The 18,397-nt window shown below is 58.9% G+C and overlaps 1 protein-coding gene across 1 annotated transcript in view; it reads left to right on the top strand.

Annotated features, from left to right (window-relative positions):
• MYH9 (myosin heavy chain 9) overlaps nucleotides 1-16,863 on the top strand; it is a 91,881-nt gene extending 75,018 nt beyond the window's left edge. The window contains exons 24-41 of the mRNA XM_045462928.1: nucleotides 418-541; nucleotides 2,459-2,630; nucleotides 3,380-3,592; nucleotides 3,964-4,108; nucleotides 5,407-5,613; nucleotides 5,748-5,852; nucleotides 6,104-6,256; nucleotides 7,313-7,561; nucleotides 8,607-8,819; nucleotides 8,959-9,171; nucleotides 9,465-9,626; nucleotides 11,303-11,431; nucleotides 12,412-12,500; nucleotides 12,591-12,714; nucleotides 12,984-13,192; nucleotides 13,658-13,766; nucleotides 13,870-14,042; nucleotides 15,276-16,863. Coding sequence (XP_045318884.1) covers nucleotides 418-541; nucleotides 2,459-2,630; nucleotides 3,380-3,592; nucleotides 3,964-4,108; nucleotides 5,407-5,613; nucleotides 5,748-5,852; nucleotides 6,104-6,256; nucleotides 7,313-7,561; nucleotides 8,607-8,819; nucleotides 8,959-9,171; nucleotides 9,465-9,626; nucleotides 11,303-11,431; nucleotides 12,412-12,500; nucleotides 12,591-12,714; nucleotides 12,984-13,192; nucleotides 13,658-13,766; nucleotides 13,870-14,042; nucleotides 15,276-15,393 — 2,907 coding nt within the window. The 3' untranslated portion in view covers nucleotides 15,394-16,863. The remainder of the gene's footprint in view (nucleotides 1-417; nucleotides 542-2,458; nucleotides 2,631-3,379; nucleotides 3,593-3,963; nucleotides 4,109-5,406; nucleotides 5,614-5,747; nucleotides 5,853-6,103; nucleotides 6,257-7,312; nucleotides 7,562-8,606; nucleotides 8,820-8,958; nucleotides 9,172-9,464; nucleotides 9,627-11,302; nucleotides 11,432-12,411; nucleotides 12,501-12,590; nucleotides 12,715-12,983; nucleotides 13,193-13,657; nucleotides 13,767-13,869; nucleotides 14,043-15,275) is intronic.
• Nucleotides 16,864-18,397: the final 1,534 nt, after the last annotated feature.

Raw genomic sequence — 18,397 nt, 5'->3', positions numbered from 1 at the left:
CAGAAAGCCAGGACAGCAGCCGGGGCTGTGTGGGAACACAAGTAAGGGGGCGGTCACGGCCCACCTAGTGGATGAGCGTGGGGCACAGAGAGAGCGGTGTCCCTGTGTGTGAATCCCCTTGGCGATGCTAGCTGCCACCTGGACGCCGTTCTAACCCAAGCCCAGAGGGGTGACACAGGTCCAGGAAGGCCTTGGGCACCCACGTTTGTAGACCCTAAGGAAGCTTATCCGGCTCTTTCAGGGGCGCTGGTGACCTTTCAAAATTACCCTCTGGTCCAGGAACTCCTAGTGAATCAAGTAGTTAAGGCCCGCCCCTTGGTCCAATTCTAAATTGCCGGGCAAGTCATAGTTTGAAGGAGAGCTGAAGCGTTCTGTGCTCAACTAATTTTAAGCTCTGACCCACCCTCGCCCCTACAGGAAAAGAAGCTTCTGGAAGACAGAATAGCGGAATTTACCACCAATCTCATGGAAGAGGAGGAGAAATCCAAGAGCCTTGCCAAACTCAAGAACAAACACGAGGCGATGATCACCGACCTGGAAGGTGAGAGGGCGGTGGGCGGGAGCTGACAGACCCGGGGACCAGGCCCCCTGCCTCCCCAGCCTGGGCCTCGCTCTTGTGCTGGTCTCACGTTCGTGTGTGCAGGCAGGCTCTCAGTCTGCAACTCCCAGCCACTGCTCTGAAAGCCTAGGGACAACTCTGTCTCTACGGGAGCCTGGGCCTCCAGGCACTGGCTGGGCTGGGGAGGGGTGTCCCCAACGTGAGGAGCTCTCGAGAGAACGAGTCGGCGTCTCTCCGTTGTCGTGTGCCATGAGCTGCACAAGACTGACTTCCTAGGAGGTTCTGGGTGTGACCCTCGCTCTGCCACTTTACCAGCTGTGTCATCCTGTCGGCCTCGTTTCTCTTCCCGCCAAGGGGGACACGGTGAACGGGCGGCCATGGGGACTGAACTCAACCACACAGAGACACGCTGTGTATGCTCTGCTGGACAGGTGCCGTGAGAGGCCGTTGCTTGATGTGGGGCAGGGCAACAATCATGCCTTTGCCTCCCTGGGTCCCTGGAGGAGGACAGGGTAGATAGAACACAGGTCTGTGTCTGTCTGCAGACTTCTCACCCCTGCATCTGGAGAGGCGTGGATGGGAGAGGGCACCATGAGGGTGCTGTGAGCTTGTGCCAGAAACCCCAGCTCCCTTGGTGGAGACACAGGGCAGCCCGGCCTGTCTGGGGCGCTTGTTGATGTCCCCTGGACGTAGGCACCACACCAGCCAGGTTGACCTGCAGGAGGGCTTTCCTGGCCTCCCCGGCCCCATCACATTTGTATGGGACGAGGCGAGTCAGACCGGCAAGGGGAAGCGAGGTGCTGACAGAGGTCTCCCCCCACGGACTCCCTGCCTCGGCCCGGAACAGTCTGAAACACTCAGCCATCCAGGTGTAGGAGGGTACAGCCCCCAGGGCAGGTGCACACAGAGAGGGTCTGGTTAGTTTGACACTGCTGAGTGTTAACAAAGATGTGGAGCAGTCCACACACACACACACACACACACACACACACACACACACACGGCTGGTGGGAGCATAAACTGGTAGGCGGCCTTGATCCATCTGGCGTTGCCTGGTGAGGTAGAAGCTTCACGTGCCCACAACCAACCCAGTGTTCCCGGCCCCGTGCGCTGGGGGTCCCGGGCAGGAGCGCTCCCGGCAGCACCATTCTGGGGGCACACAGGGAACAAACCCCGAATGCCCATCAGTTGTAGGACAAATAGACGAGCTGTGGTTATGTTCACACAACGGAACATTCTACTGGTCCATGTGGATTCATTGCAGTGACACTTCGCTTGCCAAATCTCAAGGTCACGATATTGAGTGACAAAGGCAAGTCGAGGAATAAAAGTCGCTAACCCTTAGTGAGCACTGACCTTGGGCTAGGAGCTGTCGTAAGTGTAGAGACTGACGCTCACGAGCCTTGCAATGTAATGAGGCAGGTTGTCTCGTTGTCCTTATTATTCGGATGACACATGACAAAGCTGAGGGATTACCTGAGTGACGTCCTAGTGGAAATTGTAAAGCCAGACATTGGACCGTGAATCCCATATACTGACTGTAAACTTCATACAGGACGTTCCCATGTAATTTAGGTTCATGAAAAATTAAACATATTTTTTAGGGACACAGACGTGGTATAGCCTTAAAAACAAGGGAACTGTGAACACAGTCTTCAGGGAGAGGAGGTCCCCAGTGGGGAGGTCAGCAGGGTCGGGGGGGGGGGGGGGAGGCCTGGACCTGGCAGCTCGCGGTGTCTTCATCCAGGCGTTGGGTACGAGTGTCTGCGTGCGATGATCCTTTAAGGTTCACGTATGGTATGGAACAAAAACTCAGTATTTTATGTAAAAAATGGAAAACAAAGACGGAAAAAGCAGGCGCTGAGGGCTGTGTCGGGTCTCCCCGCGCTTCCTCCCCAGAGCGCCTCCGGAGGGAGGAGAAGCAGCGTCAGGAGCTGGAGAAGACCCGCCGGAAGCTGGAGGGAGACTCCACCGACCTCAACGACCAGATCGCCGAGCTGCAGGCCCAGATCGCCGAGCTCAAGATGCAGCTGGCCAAGAAAGAGGAGGAGCTACAGGCCGCGTTGGCCAGGTGAGGGCAGCGACCCCCACCCCCCCACCGCGCCTCCCAACCCTGTCATCTTGGAGCCACTGCACTGCAAGACCTGTTCTGTCCGCTAAAAGTTACGAGTGTGGCCTCTAAAAGTCATCTGCTACGTCACACAACCACCACAGGCCTTCCCTCTCTTGCATTTTAAACTTACTGGCTACAGGCGTGCTTTTAAAAAAAAAAAAAAAAAAAAAAAAAAAAAGCTTTGTTTTACAGCAGTTTTAGATTCACAACAAAATTGAGCAGAAGGTGCACAGAAATCCCATAGGCCCCTCCTCCCATGGCCTCCCCCACCGTCACGTCCCAGGCCAGGGTGGCACATTTGTTCCAATTCATGGAACCTGCACTGACATGTGATTATCCCTCACAGATTGTCTACAGCAACCTTCGTGTTTTTACTCAGTTGCTGTCATGACGGGCTGTAACATTTTATTCCCTTTTCAAGTGTTTTCGTTTTAACACTTAATCTTTATTTATTTTTATGTTTGGAGCATTGAGTTATGTTTGGAAAATGAAGTGATTCTTCTGTGAGGTTTTCTAGGTCTCAAAGTGGTTTTGCTCCTAAACCTGCTGGAAGCTCCCGATGTTGTTTTTGCGGAGAGGAGCGCCTAAGAGCCATGGTTATGACTTCCAGAAGCGGCTTCCGCTGCTCCTCTCCAAAGCCTCTTCTGCAGACCCTGCTCCCCGAGGCAGAAGGGACCTCCTCCTGATGTTCATGCTCTCTTTGGCAGAGTGGAGGAGGAAGCCACCCAGAAGAACATGGCCCTGAAGAAGATTCGGGAGCTGGAATCACAGATTTCCGAACTCCAGGAAGACCTGGAATCTGAGCGAGCTTCCAGGAATAAAGCTGAGAAGCAGAAGCGGGACCTCGGGGAGGAGCTGGAGGCTCTGAAAACAGAACTGGAGGACACTCTGGACTCCACGGCAGCCCAGCAGGAGCTCAGGTGTGCCACGAGGCCAAGGAGCCGAGTCACTGGGGGCGGGTGGCAGGGAGAGGGAGGCCGGGAAAGGGGGCGGGAGGCACTAGAAGGCAGAGAGGATAATGCCCCCTCGGCAGCTCCTCCCTAGGGTGTTGAAAAATCTGGTTTGGAGTTCGGGTGAGGCCAGGGTGGGCTTTAAGGCTGAAAGGGCACGGGTTTCTCTATAAAGTGGGACCGCGAGCCCGGGCTGGAGGATGCACAGCCGAGGAAGGAGGTGCCTGGGCAGCAAGGCTGGGGCGGCCGCTGCCCCTTGCCGGCATATCTGCAACGAGGGAAGAAGAGCCCCGGGCGGCATGCCCACACCTGGCCTCCATCCTGAGGGTGCTTCTCTCCAGGTCCAAACGCGAACAGGAAGTGAACATCCTGAAGAAGACCCTCGAGGAAGAGGCCAAGACCCACGAGGCACAGATCCAGGAGATGAGGCAGAAGCACTCACAGGCTGTGGAAGAGCTGGCTGAGCAGCTAGAGCAGACGAAGCGAGTGCGTGGGTGGTGCCAGGCTGCTGGCGGGGGCCAATCCGAGACTGAGGGCGGTGCCGGGCTACTGGCGAGGGCCAATCCGAGACTGAGGGCGGTGCCGGGCTGCTGGCGGGGGCCAATCCGAGACTGAGGGCGGTGCCGGGCTGCTGGCGGGGGCCAATCCGAGACTGAGGGCGGTGCCGGGCTGCTGGGGGGGCCAATCCGAGACTGAGGGCGGTGCCGGGCTGCTGGCCAGGGAGGCCATCCTGGAGACCCGCTGCCACTCGCTAGGGCCGAGCCTACAGAGAAGAGCCTATTTGCCTCAGTTTCCCCGTGTGTAACGATAGTCTGTCTCATGCAAGTACATGACGGGTGGGGCTGACGGCGCGTAGAACAGGTGAACAATAAGGGATCAGTAAGTTGTTCAAAAATTAGCATCACTGGTATTTTGTTCAGGACCCCATCAGGCCAGAAAGCCTCAAGGGATTGGAGTGGCCTGGTGCTGAAGCCTTAGGGTTTTCTGTGGAGCACCTTCAGCGGTCAACTGGATCTTGGTGGGAAGCCCTGTGCTGCTCACCGCGCTAGTCTTGGGCAGGTGGCTGGGCCAGGCAGTTTCTCTAGACACGTTCTGAGTGCTGTGGCTCCCGGCGCCAAGCCACTCTTGCCGGAGGCCTGAGAATATTCTGAGGCCCGCGTGTTGTTCTCAGAAGCACGCCGTGTCCACCGGCATCCCTTCTGGGGGAGCCTTTCCATGCCCTTCAGTTTTTCTCACCTGACACGCCTTCAAGTTCATACAGTTCCCCTCAAACTTGTCTGTGACCCTGCAGCCAGCTCAGCACAGAGTAGAATGGCGTGTGCAGTTGAGTCTGTAAACGCCACTCTTATATCTTTTAGAAGATGTTTACGTTACTACCCGGAAGATCAAATTTCAAAGAGGTTTTACTGGAAGCCTGACTCTGAGCAGTTATAATTTCCCTCATCTTATGATAACGTCGCCAAAGTCGTGGTAGATGAGCCGTGAAAACACCTCACACTTGAATGTCCCCTCTGCCTGGTGAGGGAGGCTGGCAGGGATCGTTTCAGAGGGGAGGGCACGTGCAAACACCCCGTCCAGCTGAGCGACGAGGATGGACCGGGCCTGGCTTTCTGAGCCCACACCTCTTGCCCGCACGCCATCCCCTGAACTTGGCCTGTGTCTTCGCTGCAGAGGCGGCAGGTTCTGTCTCTGGACCTGGTGGTTCCCCCGGTGCCGTTAGGAAGACCAGCCTCACGCCGGGGCACCGACGCCCCTTGGCACATCTTTGCCTTTGTCCCCACCAGGTGAAAGCCAACCTGGAGAAGGCGAAGCAGACCCTGGAGAACGAGCGAGGGGAGCTGGCCAACGAGGTGAAGGTCCTGCTGCAGGGCAAAGGGGACTCCGAGCATAAGCGGAAGAAAGTGGAGGCCCAGCTGCAGGAGCTGCAGGTGAAGTTCAACGAGGGAGAGCGAGTGCGCACGGAGCTGGCCGACAAGGTCACCAAGCTGCAGGTGAGGCCTCCGCTGGGACCCGGGCCTGGGCAGGGGTGCCTTCGACAGCAGCTCAGGTCCACCTTGGCCTGAGAGCCGAGGTGGGGCCAGAGCAGTCACAGTCCCTGTCCCTTGTCTCTTCTGTCCCCGTGCAGGTTGAGCTGGACAACGTGACCGGTCTCCTCACCCAGTCTGACAGCAAGTCCAGCAAACTCACCAAGGACTTCTCTGCTCTGGAGTCACAGCTGCAGGACACACAGGTAAGGATGGCGGCCGGTCCCTGCCCCGGACCTTTCCTGGGAGGACGCTGAGCCCCTGCGGCATCAGCTGCCCCGGTTCATCTGATGAGCCGCCCTCCCCTGTATCCACGGGGTCTCTGGGTCCTCCTGGCGCCCCCAGCTGTCCCCCGAATCAGAGGGACCGACTCCTCCATCCTGTCGAGGGTGTGGGGCCCGGGAGGCTCTGACTCGGCGCCTCCTGAGCCCCTGCCCCCCACTCGTCCTCGGTGTAGGAGCTGCTGCAGGAGGAGAACCGGCAGAAGCTGGGCCTGAGCACCAAGCTGAAGCAGATGGAAGATGAGAAGAACTCCTTCAAGGAGCAGCTGGAAGAGGAGGAGGAGGCCAAGCGGAACCTGGAGAAGCAGATCGCCACCCTCCACGCCCAGGTTCAGTGCCGGCTCCCCCTCTGTGCCCCGGGCCGCACGGATGACTCAGGGAAACTGGCTGGATTCTGCAGGCTTGGGGGGGGGGGGGGGAGGGGTGGTTTCCGGCGGGGCACCCGCCTGCACATTTGGACCCTCAGGCCCATCCCGAGCCGGGCACCCTCCCCGGCCTGAGCTCTTGGCCAGGGGGACCCAGGCAGAATTCAGGGATCCGTGAACTTGGCTAGAGGCGACGTCACATCTGTCTGGCCACCAATCTGGCTGACGTTTAGCGTTTTCTTCCGTTAGGAATACAGGCAGTAAGCCATGACCGCAGCGGTGCTGGGGTTCGATAGAAACTGCCGGTCGCCGCGTCGGAGCTGAGGCAGGGCTTTGGGGGTGTCCTCGTGCTCCCCGCCACTTCAGGAGCTGGTATTAGACGTGATACTAGGGCGGCACGTGGGTTACTGTATCACGGCTTCAAAAAGCACCCGGTAACCGCATTTTTCCGTATCGGTTTACTTGGTGATCCTATACGTCTTATGCGTGTTAAAGCATCATTCTAAGAAGGATGCCATAGTCTTTTTCTAGACCATCAAAGCGCCCACAACCAGAACTAGGTCAAGAGCCCCGTTCTACATCCTGTCTTGGGACTTCAGCGTGCTGGGCCAGGAGACCCGCCCCACCTCCTCGGGGTGGGCCCGGAGCCCGTGTGACAGTCTGGGTGGGAGTAGCTGTCATGTACGGGGCGGCAGCTGTGTCTCCCGGAGCAGGGAGGGGCTGTGGGACGGGTGTCTGTGTCACTCCTGCCTCCCGCAGACTGTGTCCGTGGGGAGAGGCCGATGGAGGAGCCTCCCCCTCTGGTCCGTCTCTGTAAAATAAGGCTTGGTGTTCGTCACGACTGGGAGGCCTCCCCCTGGCCTGCCCACTCTAGGCAGAGGCCCTCTGCGGAAACCCTGTTTCTCTCGCCCCGGAGGAAGAGGGGCGTCCCCGTGCCTGGGCCTCCGTCCGTGAGGTAGCAGGCAAGCCGCCGTCCCGGGCATGGGGTGGCTACCTCCCTAAGTCTGTGCTCCTGTCCAGATGACGGACGTGAAGAAGAAAATGGAGGACGGCGTGGGGTGCCTGGAGATAGCAGAGGAAGCCAAGAGGAAGCTCCAGAAGGACCTAGAGGGGCTGAGCCAGCGCTATGAGGAGAAGGCGGCCGCCTATGACAAGCTGGAGAAGACGAAGACGCGGCTACAGCAGGAGCTGGACGACCTGCTCGTGGACCTGGATCACCAGCGCCAGACCGCCTCCAACCTGGAGAAGAAGCAGAAGAAGTTCGACCAGGTACGTGCTGCACGGCATGGCCTCGCGTGCGAGGGCCTCAGTGGTCCCCCTCGGGGAGGGCGTCTCTTCCCCTTTCCGGTTCCTTACGTCTTTCAAATGGCCTACGATGAGCCCCTTTTACAATGAGTGGGGATGTTTTTTCTTTTTAAGTAAACTCTGCCCCCAGCGCGGGGCTCGAACTCATGATCCCAAGATCAAGAGTCATGTGTCTTACCGACTGAGCCAGCCGGGTGCCCCTGATGTTTCGGGTTTTTATTCATGTGTCGTACCTCCGTCTCCTTCCAAATACTCTTAGGCAGCTTACAGAGACACAGACGGTGGGATAGGATAGAAAAACAGTAAGTCCGGCGTCGGCCCAACCGGCCGGGTACGGCCCTGCACTTGCTGCCGTGGGCAAAAGTGCGTTAGACCTTGCCACGTTCCCCCACGTGCCAGTGTCTGCGGCTGCTTTCGTGGTCTCACAGAGTCCTGCAGCGTCTCATGCATTCACCATCTGGCCCTTTAAGGAGCGGGTCGGGGACAAAGAGGTGTTGGGGCAGAGGGAACAGGAAGGTGGGGAAATAAGGTCTGGCCGTGGGTGGGCCCACGTGGAGGGTGGACACCGGAAACTTGAACTTGCCCGGGCATCCTTCATGAGGGGCACAGGTGGGATCTGGGCCTCTCAGCGGCCAGACCGACATCCTTTTTAGGGGAAGCACCGACCGGTTGTTGAGGAGAGCAGAGCCTTTCCTGGTTCTGAGAGGGGAAGGTGTCCCGTGGGTTCCCACGAAAGGGGCACCATGGGACCTGCAGGACCACGATTAGTAAATGGTCAACGCTGCAAGCAGACTTCGGAGCGCACCGGCAGAGGTGATCTCTGCCCGGCTCTGGTTCCGAGGACACCCCGCACGGCACGCGCCATGCTCAGAAGCGGTGGCCTGTGCCTGCTCTTCGCGGTCCCCTCCCCTCGGACCAGCGCCTGGGGCCCTCATCCCCCGAGGAGTTCGGGTCCGCATGCTTTGCCCGCCTGAGGTCCGCACGCTCACGGTGACCACCTCTCCCCCAGCTGCTGGCCGAGGAGAAGACCATCTCTGCCAAGTACGCGGAGGAGCGCGACCGGGCGGAGGCGGAGGCCCGGGAGAAGGAGACCAAGGCGCTGTCGCTGGCCCGGGCCCTGGAGGAGGCCATGGAGCAGAAGGCAGAGCTGGAGCGGCTCAACAAGCAGTTCCGCACAGAGATGGAGGACCTCATGAGTTCCAAGGACGACGTCGGCAAGAGCGTGAGCACCGAGCTGGTGGCCGGCCTGTGGCGGGGGGGGGGGGGGGGGGGGGGGGGGGGGGGGGCGGGGCTGAGCGGACACCGAGGCCAGAGGCCTTATCCCTCCGCTTCTGATGTGGTCCCCTTGGGGCGGGGGGCAGGTCCACGAGCTGGAGAAGTCCAAGCGGGCCCTGGAGCAGCAGGTGGAGGAGATGAAGACCCAGCTGGAGGAGCTGGAGGACGAGCTGCAGGCCACCGAGGACGCCAAGCTGCGGCTCGAGGTCAACCTGCAGGCCATGAAGGCCCAGTTCGAGCGGGACCTGCAGGGCCGCGACGAGCAGAGCGAGGAGAAGAAGAAGCAGCTGGTCAGACAGGTGCGGACGGCCCTCCCACTGCCCTTGCCCCCGGGCAGAGGTGGCCAGGGGCGCCCCCCTCGCCCCCCTCGCCCCCCAATTTCCGGTCGGCTTCCTTTCTCCTTCCTCTCCCCGGGCTGTCTTGGGCTCCTTGTCCACCCCTCCCACGTCCTTGCGTTCCAGCCCTCCGTCACCGGGGTCAGGGACCCTCTCGGTCAGTAATCGTCCTTGGCCGCAAGTAGCCCCCCCGGGCACGGAGCGGAGCAGGGCTTGGGGGCTGGTGCAGCCGCCCGAACCGCCCTCCCGTCCCCCAGGTGCGGGAGGTGGAGGCAGAGCTGGAGGACGAGAAGAAGCAGCGCTCGATGGCGGTGGCAGCTCGGAAGAAGCTGGAGATGGACCTGAAAGACCTGGAGGCCCACGTCGACTCAGCCAACAAGAACCGGGACGAGGCCATCAAGCAGCTGCGGAAGCTGCAGGTGAGGTCAGGCCGGGCCACGCTGGGCGCGGCTGCCCCCGCGGCTCTGGCCTCGCAGGGGTCTGGGACACCAGTGGGGCGCTGCTGAGTGCCGAGGGGCACCGCCTTCCCCTCTCTGAGGAAGGACCCGCGTGCCCTTAGCCCCATCTCACGGGTGGGGACTCAGACCCAGGGGTCAAGTGGAAGCAAAACAGAAGCAAACTTGCATTAAGATCGTAGGCTTTGCGCCCATTAAACAAAGAAACCCACGTAAACCTGGAAACTCAATGACGTTAGGAAAGTAGTCACCAGATCTGGCCCACGTAACCACCCAATCCAGCCTTGGGGGACGGCGATGGGAGGTTCCGACCTGAGCACGGAACCCTACATGCGGCACAGAGCACAGAACACATACTTGGAGAGTTCTCACCAGTGATTAAAGTTCACAGTTTTACTCGCTTACATGTTTTTAATTTTAATTTTATTCAAAAAAATTTTTAATGTTTATTTTTGAGAGAGAGAGAGAGAGAGAGGGAGACCCAGAATCTGAAGCATGCTCCCAGGCTCTGAGCTGTCAGCACAGAGCCCAATGTGGGGCTCAAACTCACGAACTGGGAGATCATGACCTGAGCCAAAGTCGGACGCTTAACTGACTGAGCCAGCTGGGCGCCCCTTAATTTTATTCTTACGATAAATTCAGTGTGGTTAACGTACAGAGTTATGTTAGTTTCAGGTATATGATATAGTGATTCAGCACTTCTGTATGTAACTCAGTGTTGATCAAGATAAGTGTTAAAGAGGGGCGCCTGGGTGGCTCAGTCGGTTGGGCGTCCGACTTCAGCTCAGGTCACGATCTCGCGGTTTGTGGGTTCGAGCCCCGCATCGGTCTCTGTGCTGACAGCTCGGAGCCTGGAGCCTGCTTCGGATTCTGTGTCTCCTTCTCTCTCTGCCCCTCTCCCGCTCAAGCTCTGTCTCTGTCTCTCAAAAATAAACAAACGTTAAAAAAAAAAAAAAATTTAAAAAAATAAGTGTTAAAGATAATAAATCGTAAAAAACATCCTTGAGAAGCCACATCACACCCAGAAAACCAGCAACAGGAAGACCAAATTCGGTGTCGGTGGGCGAGGTCGTAGGGCCCAGATGTTCTCGTTGCTGGTGGTGGTTCCACCTGGTACCATCTGGCCTGGAGAATCCCAATTTGGGATTTATCTGCAGAAAGGGGAAAAGAAAACAGAAAAAACACAAAACAAAACCCTATTTGACCAAGATCTTTAGAGTTTAAATCACAGGAGAAGAACAGAGGAAATGGGTTTCTACCTCTGGTTGGGGCTGACCTGGCAGGTGGGCGTTGACCTAGAGCGGTGGGTGGCACGGGGGGGACAGCTCCAGAGCGCCAGACTCGAGTCCACAGGAAGTCGTGGAAGGCGAAACCCAGACAGCAGCTCGAACTAATGTGTAACCAGTGACTAACGCTGCCAAAACCATGCCCTGTAACCTTAGTGGTCACAAAAGTGTAAAAAGGACACAGGGTAAAGAGACATTTGTCCTTATCGTCTTGCCCTTTCGCTGTTGAGTTGGTTAAATACGGCGTCAGGCCGAGAACCAGCCTCCGGTGCCTGTGGGTAGGGTGTCCGTGCGCAGGGTGGGGGGGGCTGGCAGCTGTGGCGGTGGGTGCCAAGCCTCCCTTGCCCACCACAGGCCCAGATGAAGGACTACGTACGGGAGCTGGAAGACACGCGCACCTCCCGCGAGGAGATCCTGGCACAGGCCAAGGAGAACGAGAAGAAGCTAAAGAGTATGGAGGCCGAGATGATCCAGCTGCAGGAGGTGGGCAGGCCGCGAGGATGGCACTCGGGGGGCACTCGGGGGTCGCTGCCCTCTGGCCAGCAGGGGGCAGCGGAGGGCCTCTGCCCAGCCAGCCTGGGCACCCCACCCCTCCCCCTGGGCGCTGCTGGCCGGGAACTAGCCCAACTCCGACAATGGGGTGGGGGTGGTTTTTGCTTTATGAAGGAAATCCCCGAGGGGTTTCGTTAAGCAGCAAGGCTCCCTCGTGTGAGTAAAACGTGTGTGTGAATTAAATTGTCACCATTTGGGGCCAGCTCCCTTGCATGAGATGAGGCTTGGTGGTAATCGTCGCCTCCTGCTGGGAGTTGGCACCTGGAAGGAGGGTCCTTCTCCAGCGCTGGTGCGCGGCATGCCCCCCACCCCCAGCCTTGTTGGTCACACGCGAGGGGCATATTGTGAAAGCCTTCCGGCGGCCCTAGGCAGTCTCCTGTACCGTGAGCCGACTGGCTGCCCGGTGCCCCTACCCGGGCCCGGTGTCCAGTCTCACCTGCGGGCTGTGCTCTCCTGCGTGGGCCTGGGCTGATCCCTCCCTCTGAGGTCACGTGTGGGTCTCTGTTGAGGCTTTCAGAGCCCCCATGCTCTCACCCTAATTACATTCCTGCCGTATCCCCCCGACTTCCGGTCTCCCCAGAACACAGAGGAACCAGCATATCCGTTAGGGCAGGACGGTTTTTTATTTCCATCCCCAGCATATGGCTTGGTTCCTAACACTTACACGTAGGGGCTTTGCAAACACATGGTGCCTAAGCTATGGTCTGAGAGGAAGGAATCAGCCCTGTGAGTTAGAGGGGCTCATGAGGAAGAGCTTTGTGGAAGAGGCAGGCCTGGGGAGGGGAGGGGGGGTCGAGAGGAAGGGCCAGGATTCCGGGAGTGTGGCGCTTGCAGAGTACCAGGAAAGAGGGGGGGGGGCTCTCGGGGCTCTGGGCCGCCCCGGGGGGTCACCATCTGGGTCCCCGTGGCAGGAACTGGCAGCTGCCGAGCGTGCGAAGCGCCAGGCCCAGCAGGAGCGGGACGAGCTGGCCGACGAGATTGCCAACAGCAGCGGCAAAGGGTGAGCCGTGGCATGGCATGTTCGGCTGGGGGCTGGGGGTGTCCCGCCTCTGGGACAGGCCCCTTCTCACTCCTCCCTGCCCTCGCCCAGAGCCCTGGCCTTGGAGGAGAAGCGGCGCCTGGAGGCCCGCATCGCCCAGCTGGAGGAGGAGCTGGAGGAGGAGCAGGGCAACACGGAGCTGGTGAACGACCGGCTGAAGAAGGCGAACCTGCAGGTGGGCAGGGGCCGGGGCTGCGCGGGCATTCCTTCCGGACAAGGCTCCGTTCCTCCCAGACAGCGGCTGGCGGAAGCCGAGCGCTCGCAGTGCTTAGGGGAGCACGTCCTGGACCCTGGCTCTGGAGGAGCTCCCTTTCCTGGGAAGACCCAGAGCTTGCCGGCCCCAGGGCCTGGTGTTATCAGGGGCCCCTCGGGACCCAGCGGCCTCACGTGTGCCCCAGCCAGGGGCCCCAGCCTTCCTCGGGTCACCGGCCCTCCTTCCTGCAGATCGACCAGATCAACACCGACCTGAACCTCGAGCGCAGCCACGCCCAGAAAAACGAGAATGCGCGGCAGCAGCTGGAGCGCCAGAACAAGGAGCTCAAGGTCAAGTTGCAGGAGATGGAGGGCACTGTCAAGTCCAAATACAAGGCTTCCATCACCGCCCTCGAGGCCAAGATCGCACAGCTGGAGGAGCAGCTGGACAACGAGACCAAGTAGGTGCCCCTGCTTGGCTCCTGCAGCGACCCGCGGGGGCCTCACGGGGCCGGGGTCGGAGCTCGAGGGCCACCTCCATGGCGGGGGTTTTGACAGCTGTCTGGGGGCTGACTCAGACGCAGGTGGGGGTTCCTGTGGGCTCAGCAAGACTGAGGCTTCTTTGGAGGTACTGGGGAGGGGTCACACTGGGCCCCACATCTCAGTTCCCCTTTGCTGGCTCCACATTTGCTCTTTGGACTATGTCACCTCCCTCCCTGAGCCTGTTTCCTCATCTGTGAAACGGGGCTGGTCACAGTGCCTCCCTTAGGGGACCTGGGGTGTTCGGTGGAGGTGGCCCGCCTCGGCCTCAGGGCCTCCCTGGGGAGGAAATGCCCACGAGGCCCCAGAACAGGTTGTCCAGCTGGTGGCGTGTGGCTGGACCCTCGAAGGGAGGGTCCCTGAGCCACCGCGTCTGTGCCTCGCAGGGAGCGCCAGGCGGCCTGCAAGCAGGTGCGTCGGGCCGAGAAGAAGCTCAAGGACGTGTTGCTGCAGGTGGATGACGAGCGGAGGAACGCCGAGCAGTTCAAGGACCAGGTGTGTTTGCGCGCGGGGCCGCCCGGGTCGTGGCTGGCGAGGGGTCCCCCGGCCTCCCGCATCAGAGCCCCTAACCGGGGCCGCCGGCCACATGTCTCTGCAGGCTGACAAGGCATCCACCCGCCTGAAGCAGCTCAAGCGGCAGCTGGAGGAGGCGGAAGAGGAGGCCCAGCGGGCCAACGCCTCCCGCCGGAAACTGCAGCGTGAGCTGGAAGACGCCACTGAGACGGCCGACGCCATGAACCGCGAGGTCAGCTCCCTCAAGAACAAGCTCAGGTGAGCCCGGCCCCCTCGACACCCTTCCTTCTCCTCCCGAAAGTCAGTGCGCTCTGAAGAGCGCGTTTCACCAAATTCAGCTCCTAGAAACTGGTTCCATTCATCAACTAGATGTCAGTGGGCAAGGCAGCCCGTGCTCCGCGCTGGCCCTGGGCCGGCTCTGCCCCCTGGGCCGTTGCCCGGCCTTTTGAGTAAACCGTGAAGTCTGGGTAATTCGTTCCCATCTCATCTGCAAAATCTGGTCATGTGGCTGCTCTAAACGCGACGAGGATGTTTCCGTGCTGCGTTTTTTGCATTAGAAGTTGCTGGAAGTGACCGGGCACATCCCTGGCACGTGCTAGGTGCCTTGTAAACATTTGCTGAGTGAGTCCCGGTGCCCAGTCACAAGGCCCGTGCCCACAAGGACGGCTGCCTTGCGTTTCTCGAGGAGCGTTTCCGTTCAAGAAGGATCAGATGGGTCTTTCCCCCAGGTCTCACTTCTTATCTCCTTTTTTTTTTTTTTTTTTTTTTTAATTTTTAAATTTTAAATTTTTTTAAGAAAAACTTTTAATGTTTATTTATCTTTGAGAGAGAGAAGGAGAGCGCATACAAGAAAAGGGCAGAGAGGGAAAGAGACAGAATCGGAAGCAGGCTCCAGGCTCCCAGCTGTCTGCATAGAGCCCAACGCAGGGCTCGAACCCACGAACTGTGAGACCATAACCTCAGCCGAAGTCAGAGGCTCAATCAACTGAGCCATCCAGGAGCCCCTCTCGTTGCTTTTATGCCTAAAGAAGATAAGACGTGGTTGAGCGTCTGACTTCGCCTGGAGCCTGCTTCTCTCTCTCAAAAAGAAAGCAATGTTAAAAAATGTGAAACAGCGACAAGAGCAGATGTTCTAGCCAGGACTTAGTATTTTCTTGCACGTGATGGGAAGAGGGTGTTGGTATCTGTGTACTGTGTGGAGTTATTCTGTATCTCTTGGTTACACCCGTGTGCTCGAAGTTTGAGCGAAGGGTGGCATTTTGCAAAAGGTGACTCTGCTTCTGGGCGTTCTCCCTCTCGATCAGTCCCAACTTGCTGATGTTTGTCTTCACCAGTGTCTCGGGTTAAAGCGGGAGGCTGTGTTCCCGAGGCTCCGTGTTACTTCTCCCCGTGCGATGTTGGGGCCTGGGGTCCCTCTAAAGCGCTTTGAAATGTGTGAGCTGAACTCAGTCACCCTGGCCGGCCCTGCTGACCCTGTGCCTCTGCCCCCAGGCGAGGAGACCTGCCGTTTGTCGTGCCCCGCCGGATGGCCCGGAAAGGTGCTGGTGACTGCTCGGACGAGGAGGTGGACGGCAAAGCCGACGGGGCCGAGGCCAAAGCTGCCGAGTAACCTCTCCTCCTGCTGCCCGAGACGGACGGACCGACCGACAGATGACTCCGCCTCCCCTTCCTAGCCCCCGCAGCACCCCCTCCGCCTTCTTGGGACTGCTGTGATCGTGACCTCCCCACCCCATCCCACCAGGCCAGGGGACCTCAGGCCTGCACCCCACCCCCTGCCCACCCCCCAGGCCTTTTTGAGGGCGTTTGGCTTCCTCTGCTGCAGCCGCCTCCTGCTCCCCTCCCGCCCCCCAGAATCTGATACCAAAGAGTCAGAGTCTTGGGCCCCTGGCCTGGGAACAGAGCAACCAGCAGGATCTTTGGCCCTCTCTTGCCAAAAAGCACAAGATGGTGAGGCAAGGCGGGCAGGCCACCGGGGACGGGCAAGAGAGTTTTCTACGAATCTATTTTTCTCCAGACTAAGAAGTTTTGATAGCTCGACACCCCAGCAGAGTTGTCACCTTCCCCCTCCTCCGCCACCAGCTCCCCTTCCTTCTTTGCTGTTGGCAATCACACACGGTGACCTCACACCCTCCGCCCCGTCGGCCCCCCACTCCCGTGGGCCCTGGGCGATCGGGCAGGAGCAGGCCCAGGGACGCCACCTCTGTGCAGGGCACAGAATGCGGGGGGTGGGGGGGTGGGGAAGGAGGGTCATTCCTCCCCACCCCCCCTGGGCAGCGCCACTGTCCTCTTCCTGATTCTACAGCGTCTCAAGTGCAATGACGGCCCCCCTCCCTCCTTTGCCGAGGGCAGCCTGCCCCCTGCCACAGCGAGGCTGTGGGGCCAAGCAGACCGGGCCCAGGGGCCAAGCTGGAAAGGCCCGCCGTGGCTTCTCCCAACATTCTTGGGGACCAAATATATTTAATGGTTAAGGGACTTGTCCCAAGTCTGACAGCCAGAGCATTCATTGCAAAGGGCCAGTGGCCCTCCCGTGATCTCATACCTACTCTAGGACTGGGGCCCGAGGGTAGATTATCCGCAGCATTGACTGAGCACGGTTTGAATCTCTGCCATCTGCACAGATGTTTCTGAAAAGAAAAAAAAAAAGTTTTCTTTTTTTTTCCCCTTCTTACAATAAATGATACAATTCCAAGTCTTTATCACTGCCTCTCCTTTGGAACCACGTTTAGAAGAGAATAGTTTGTCCTGCGCTGGTCTACACTGGCTGCTGAATTAATTCACCTGTGTTCCTGTTTTGTATATGCTGCATTTAGACTTACTTATGGCAAAGAAAGCATTTTTTTTTTTTTTAAAGGAAACAAACTCAACAAATCATGAAGATACACGAAAGCTACATATGCCTAAAAAGCTCTGAATTCAGGTCCCAGTTGCTGTCACAAAGGAGTGAACGGAGCTCCCAGCCCCACCCCTTTTTTATATAATAAAAGTGCCTTAGCATGCGTTACGGCTGTCACCACTACAGTTAGCTGGTTTACAGATGTTTTCCACTGAGCGTCACAATAAAGAGTACCACGTGCTACGAGTCGTGTGTCTGCCAGTGTCTTGTCTTGCCAGAGCGGGTGGCCTGGAAGGGACTGTGCTTTGCTTCCGCAGCGGGCACCTACTTTGCGCATCTTCTAGAAGCTGCCGGTAGCTCAGCATGGCGGAGGCTGGGCCAGTGGCCAGGGTCTCCTAGAAACCTGAGTCCGCTAAGAGGGACTCCTGGAAACCTCAGTCCGCTTCCGTTATTGAGTACCGACTGTGTGCTTGACTGGGGACAGGGACACAGACCGGGATGCTAAGTTCCAGGAGCTTCCGGAGTCATCAGACGAAGCAAAGCCTGCCCTGTGGGGGGTTCATCCCAAGTTGTGTATAAGCAGGACCCAGGGAGGCGGTGACTGGGTCTGCGTGTGTCAGCGTGTGTCAGCGCGGGAGACTCCACGGGACTGCTGGGGACTGCTGAAGCTCTCATCTGCTCGTTGGTTCATTCATTCTTTTAACATAGGCTGAGCACAACCCCGGCCCCCTGCTGGGCACCTGGAGGGCAGTGAGAACAAGAGGGAGGGAGGGGGAGAAGGCCTTCCTTAGAGAAGGGCCATGGCACCCACCCCCTTGGTCAGCGTTGTGGACCCAAGTGGCTGCCCTGCCCGCCAGCTTCCCGGGACCTCTGTTTGGCCACCTCGGTTGCTAAGGAAGGCTGTGAGCTTCCAGCGAGGACACTCGCGGGCCCGGCAGATGACAGAGCTGGGGGCGGGGGGGGGGGGGGGCGCCACCCAAGGGCTGGGGGTGCTTTTCCTCCTTTTAGCTCTGCCCTTTCCTGGGGGGTTCCAGGGGAGAGCTTGCCTCTCTGGCTCCAGACGTCCCTCCAATCTCTGCCTCTGCCTGGGCCCTCCCCCCAGTTCCCTGTCGTCTCTCCTCTGTGTCTCTTGTAAGGACACTAGCCATCGGATCTAGGGCCCGCCCGGACAACCTGCGACAATCTCAAGATCTTTAACTTAGAGGATTTGCAGACACCTAAGGTCTTTCCACATAAAGTCACAGTTAGGAGTTGCAGAGATTAGGTCATGGACACATCTTTTGAGGGGAACCCCCCCCCCCCACTCAACCCCCTGCAGCTACTCGGCAAATACCGGTTCTCCCCTCTGAGATCCATGACTTGGCTGCACTTTGCGCAGGGGTAGTGCTGGACCGGGTCCCCACCTCTGCCCACAAGGGCTGGGCAGTCCTGGGTTGCCTGACCCGCCCACCAGGCAGAGGGGGAAGGAGGTTCACAGACTGCACTTTGGAAAAGGACAAGGAGGGAGTAAAGAGAGACAGAGAGAGGGGCAGAGGCGAGGGAGCCGTGCCCAGGACACTCCCTGCAGAAGAGCAAAGCGATGTGGAAGGGCCACTGGCTCCTGGAGGTAAGACCTCCACACGTGGGGGTTCCGCGGGGGATCCCGGCACAGCGGAAGGAGGTTGGGAGGGGCCTCCGAGGTCCTGTCCCTCCTTTAGAAACCGATTATTCAGCCACAGAAAGGAAAGAGCTATTTATATAGGCAGCAACCCTGATGGAGCTCCAGGGCATCACTCTGGGT

The sequence above is a fragment of the Leopardus geoffroyi genome, chromosome B4 (assembly GCF_018350155.1).
Source record: "Leopardus geoffroyi isolate Oge1 chromosome B4, O.geoffroyi_Oge1_pat1.0, whole genome shotgun sequence".
NCBI lineage: Eukaryota > Metazoa > Chordata > Mammalia > Carnivora > Felidae > Leopardus > Leopardus geoffroyi.
This window is presented reverse-complemented; position numbering and strand designations above follow the sequence as displayed.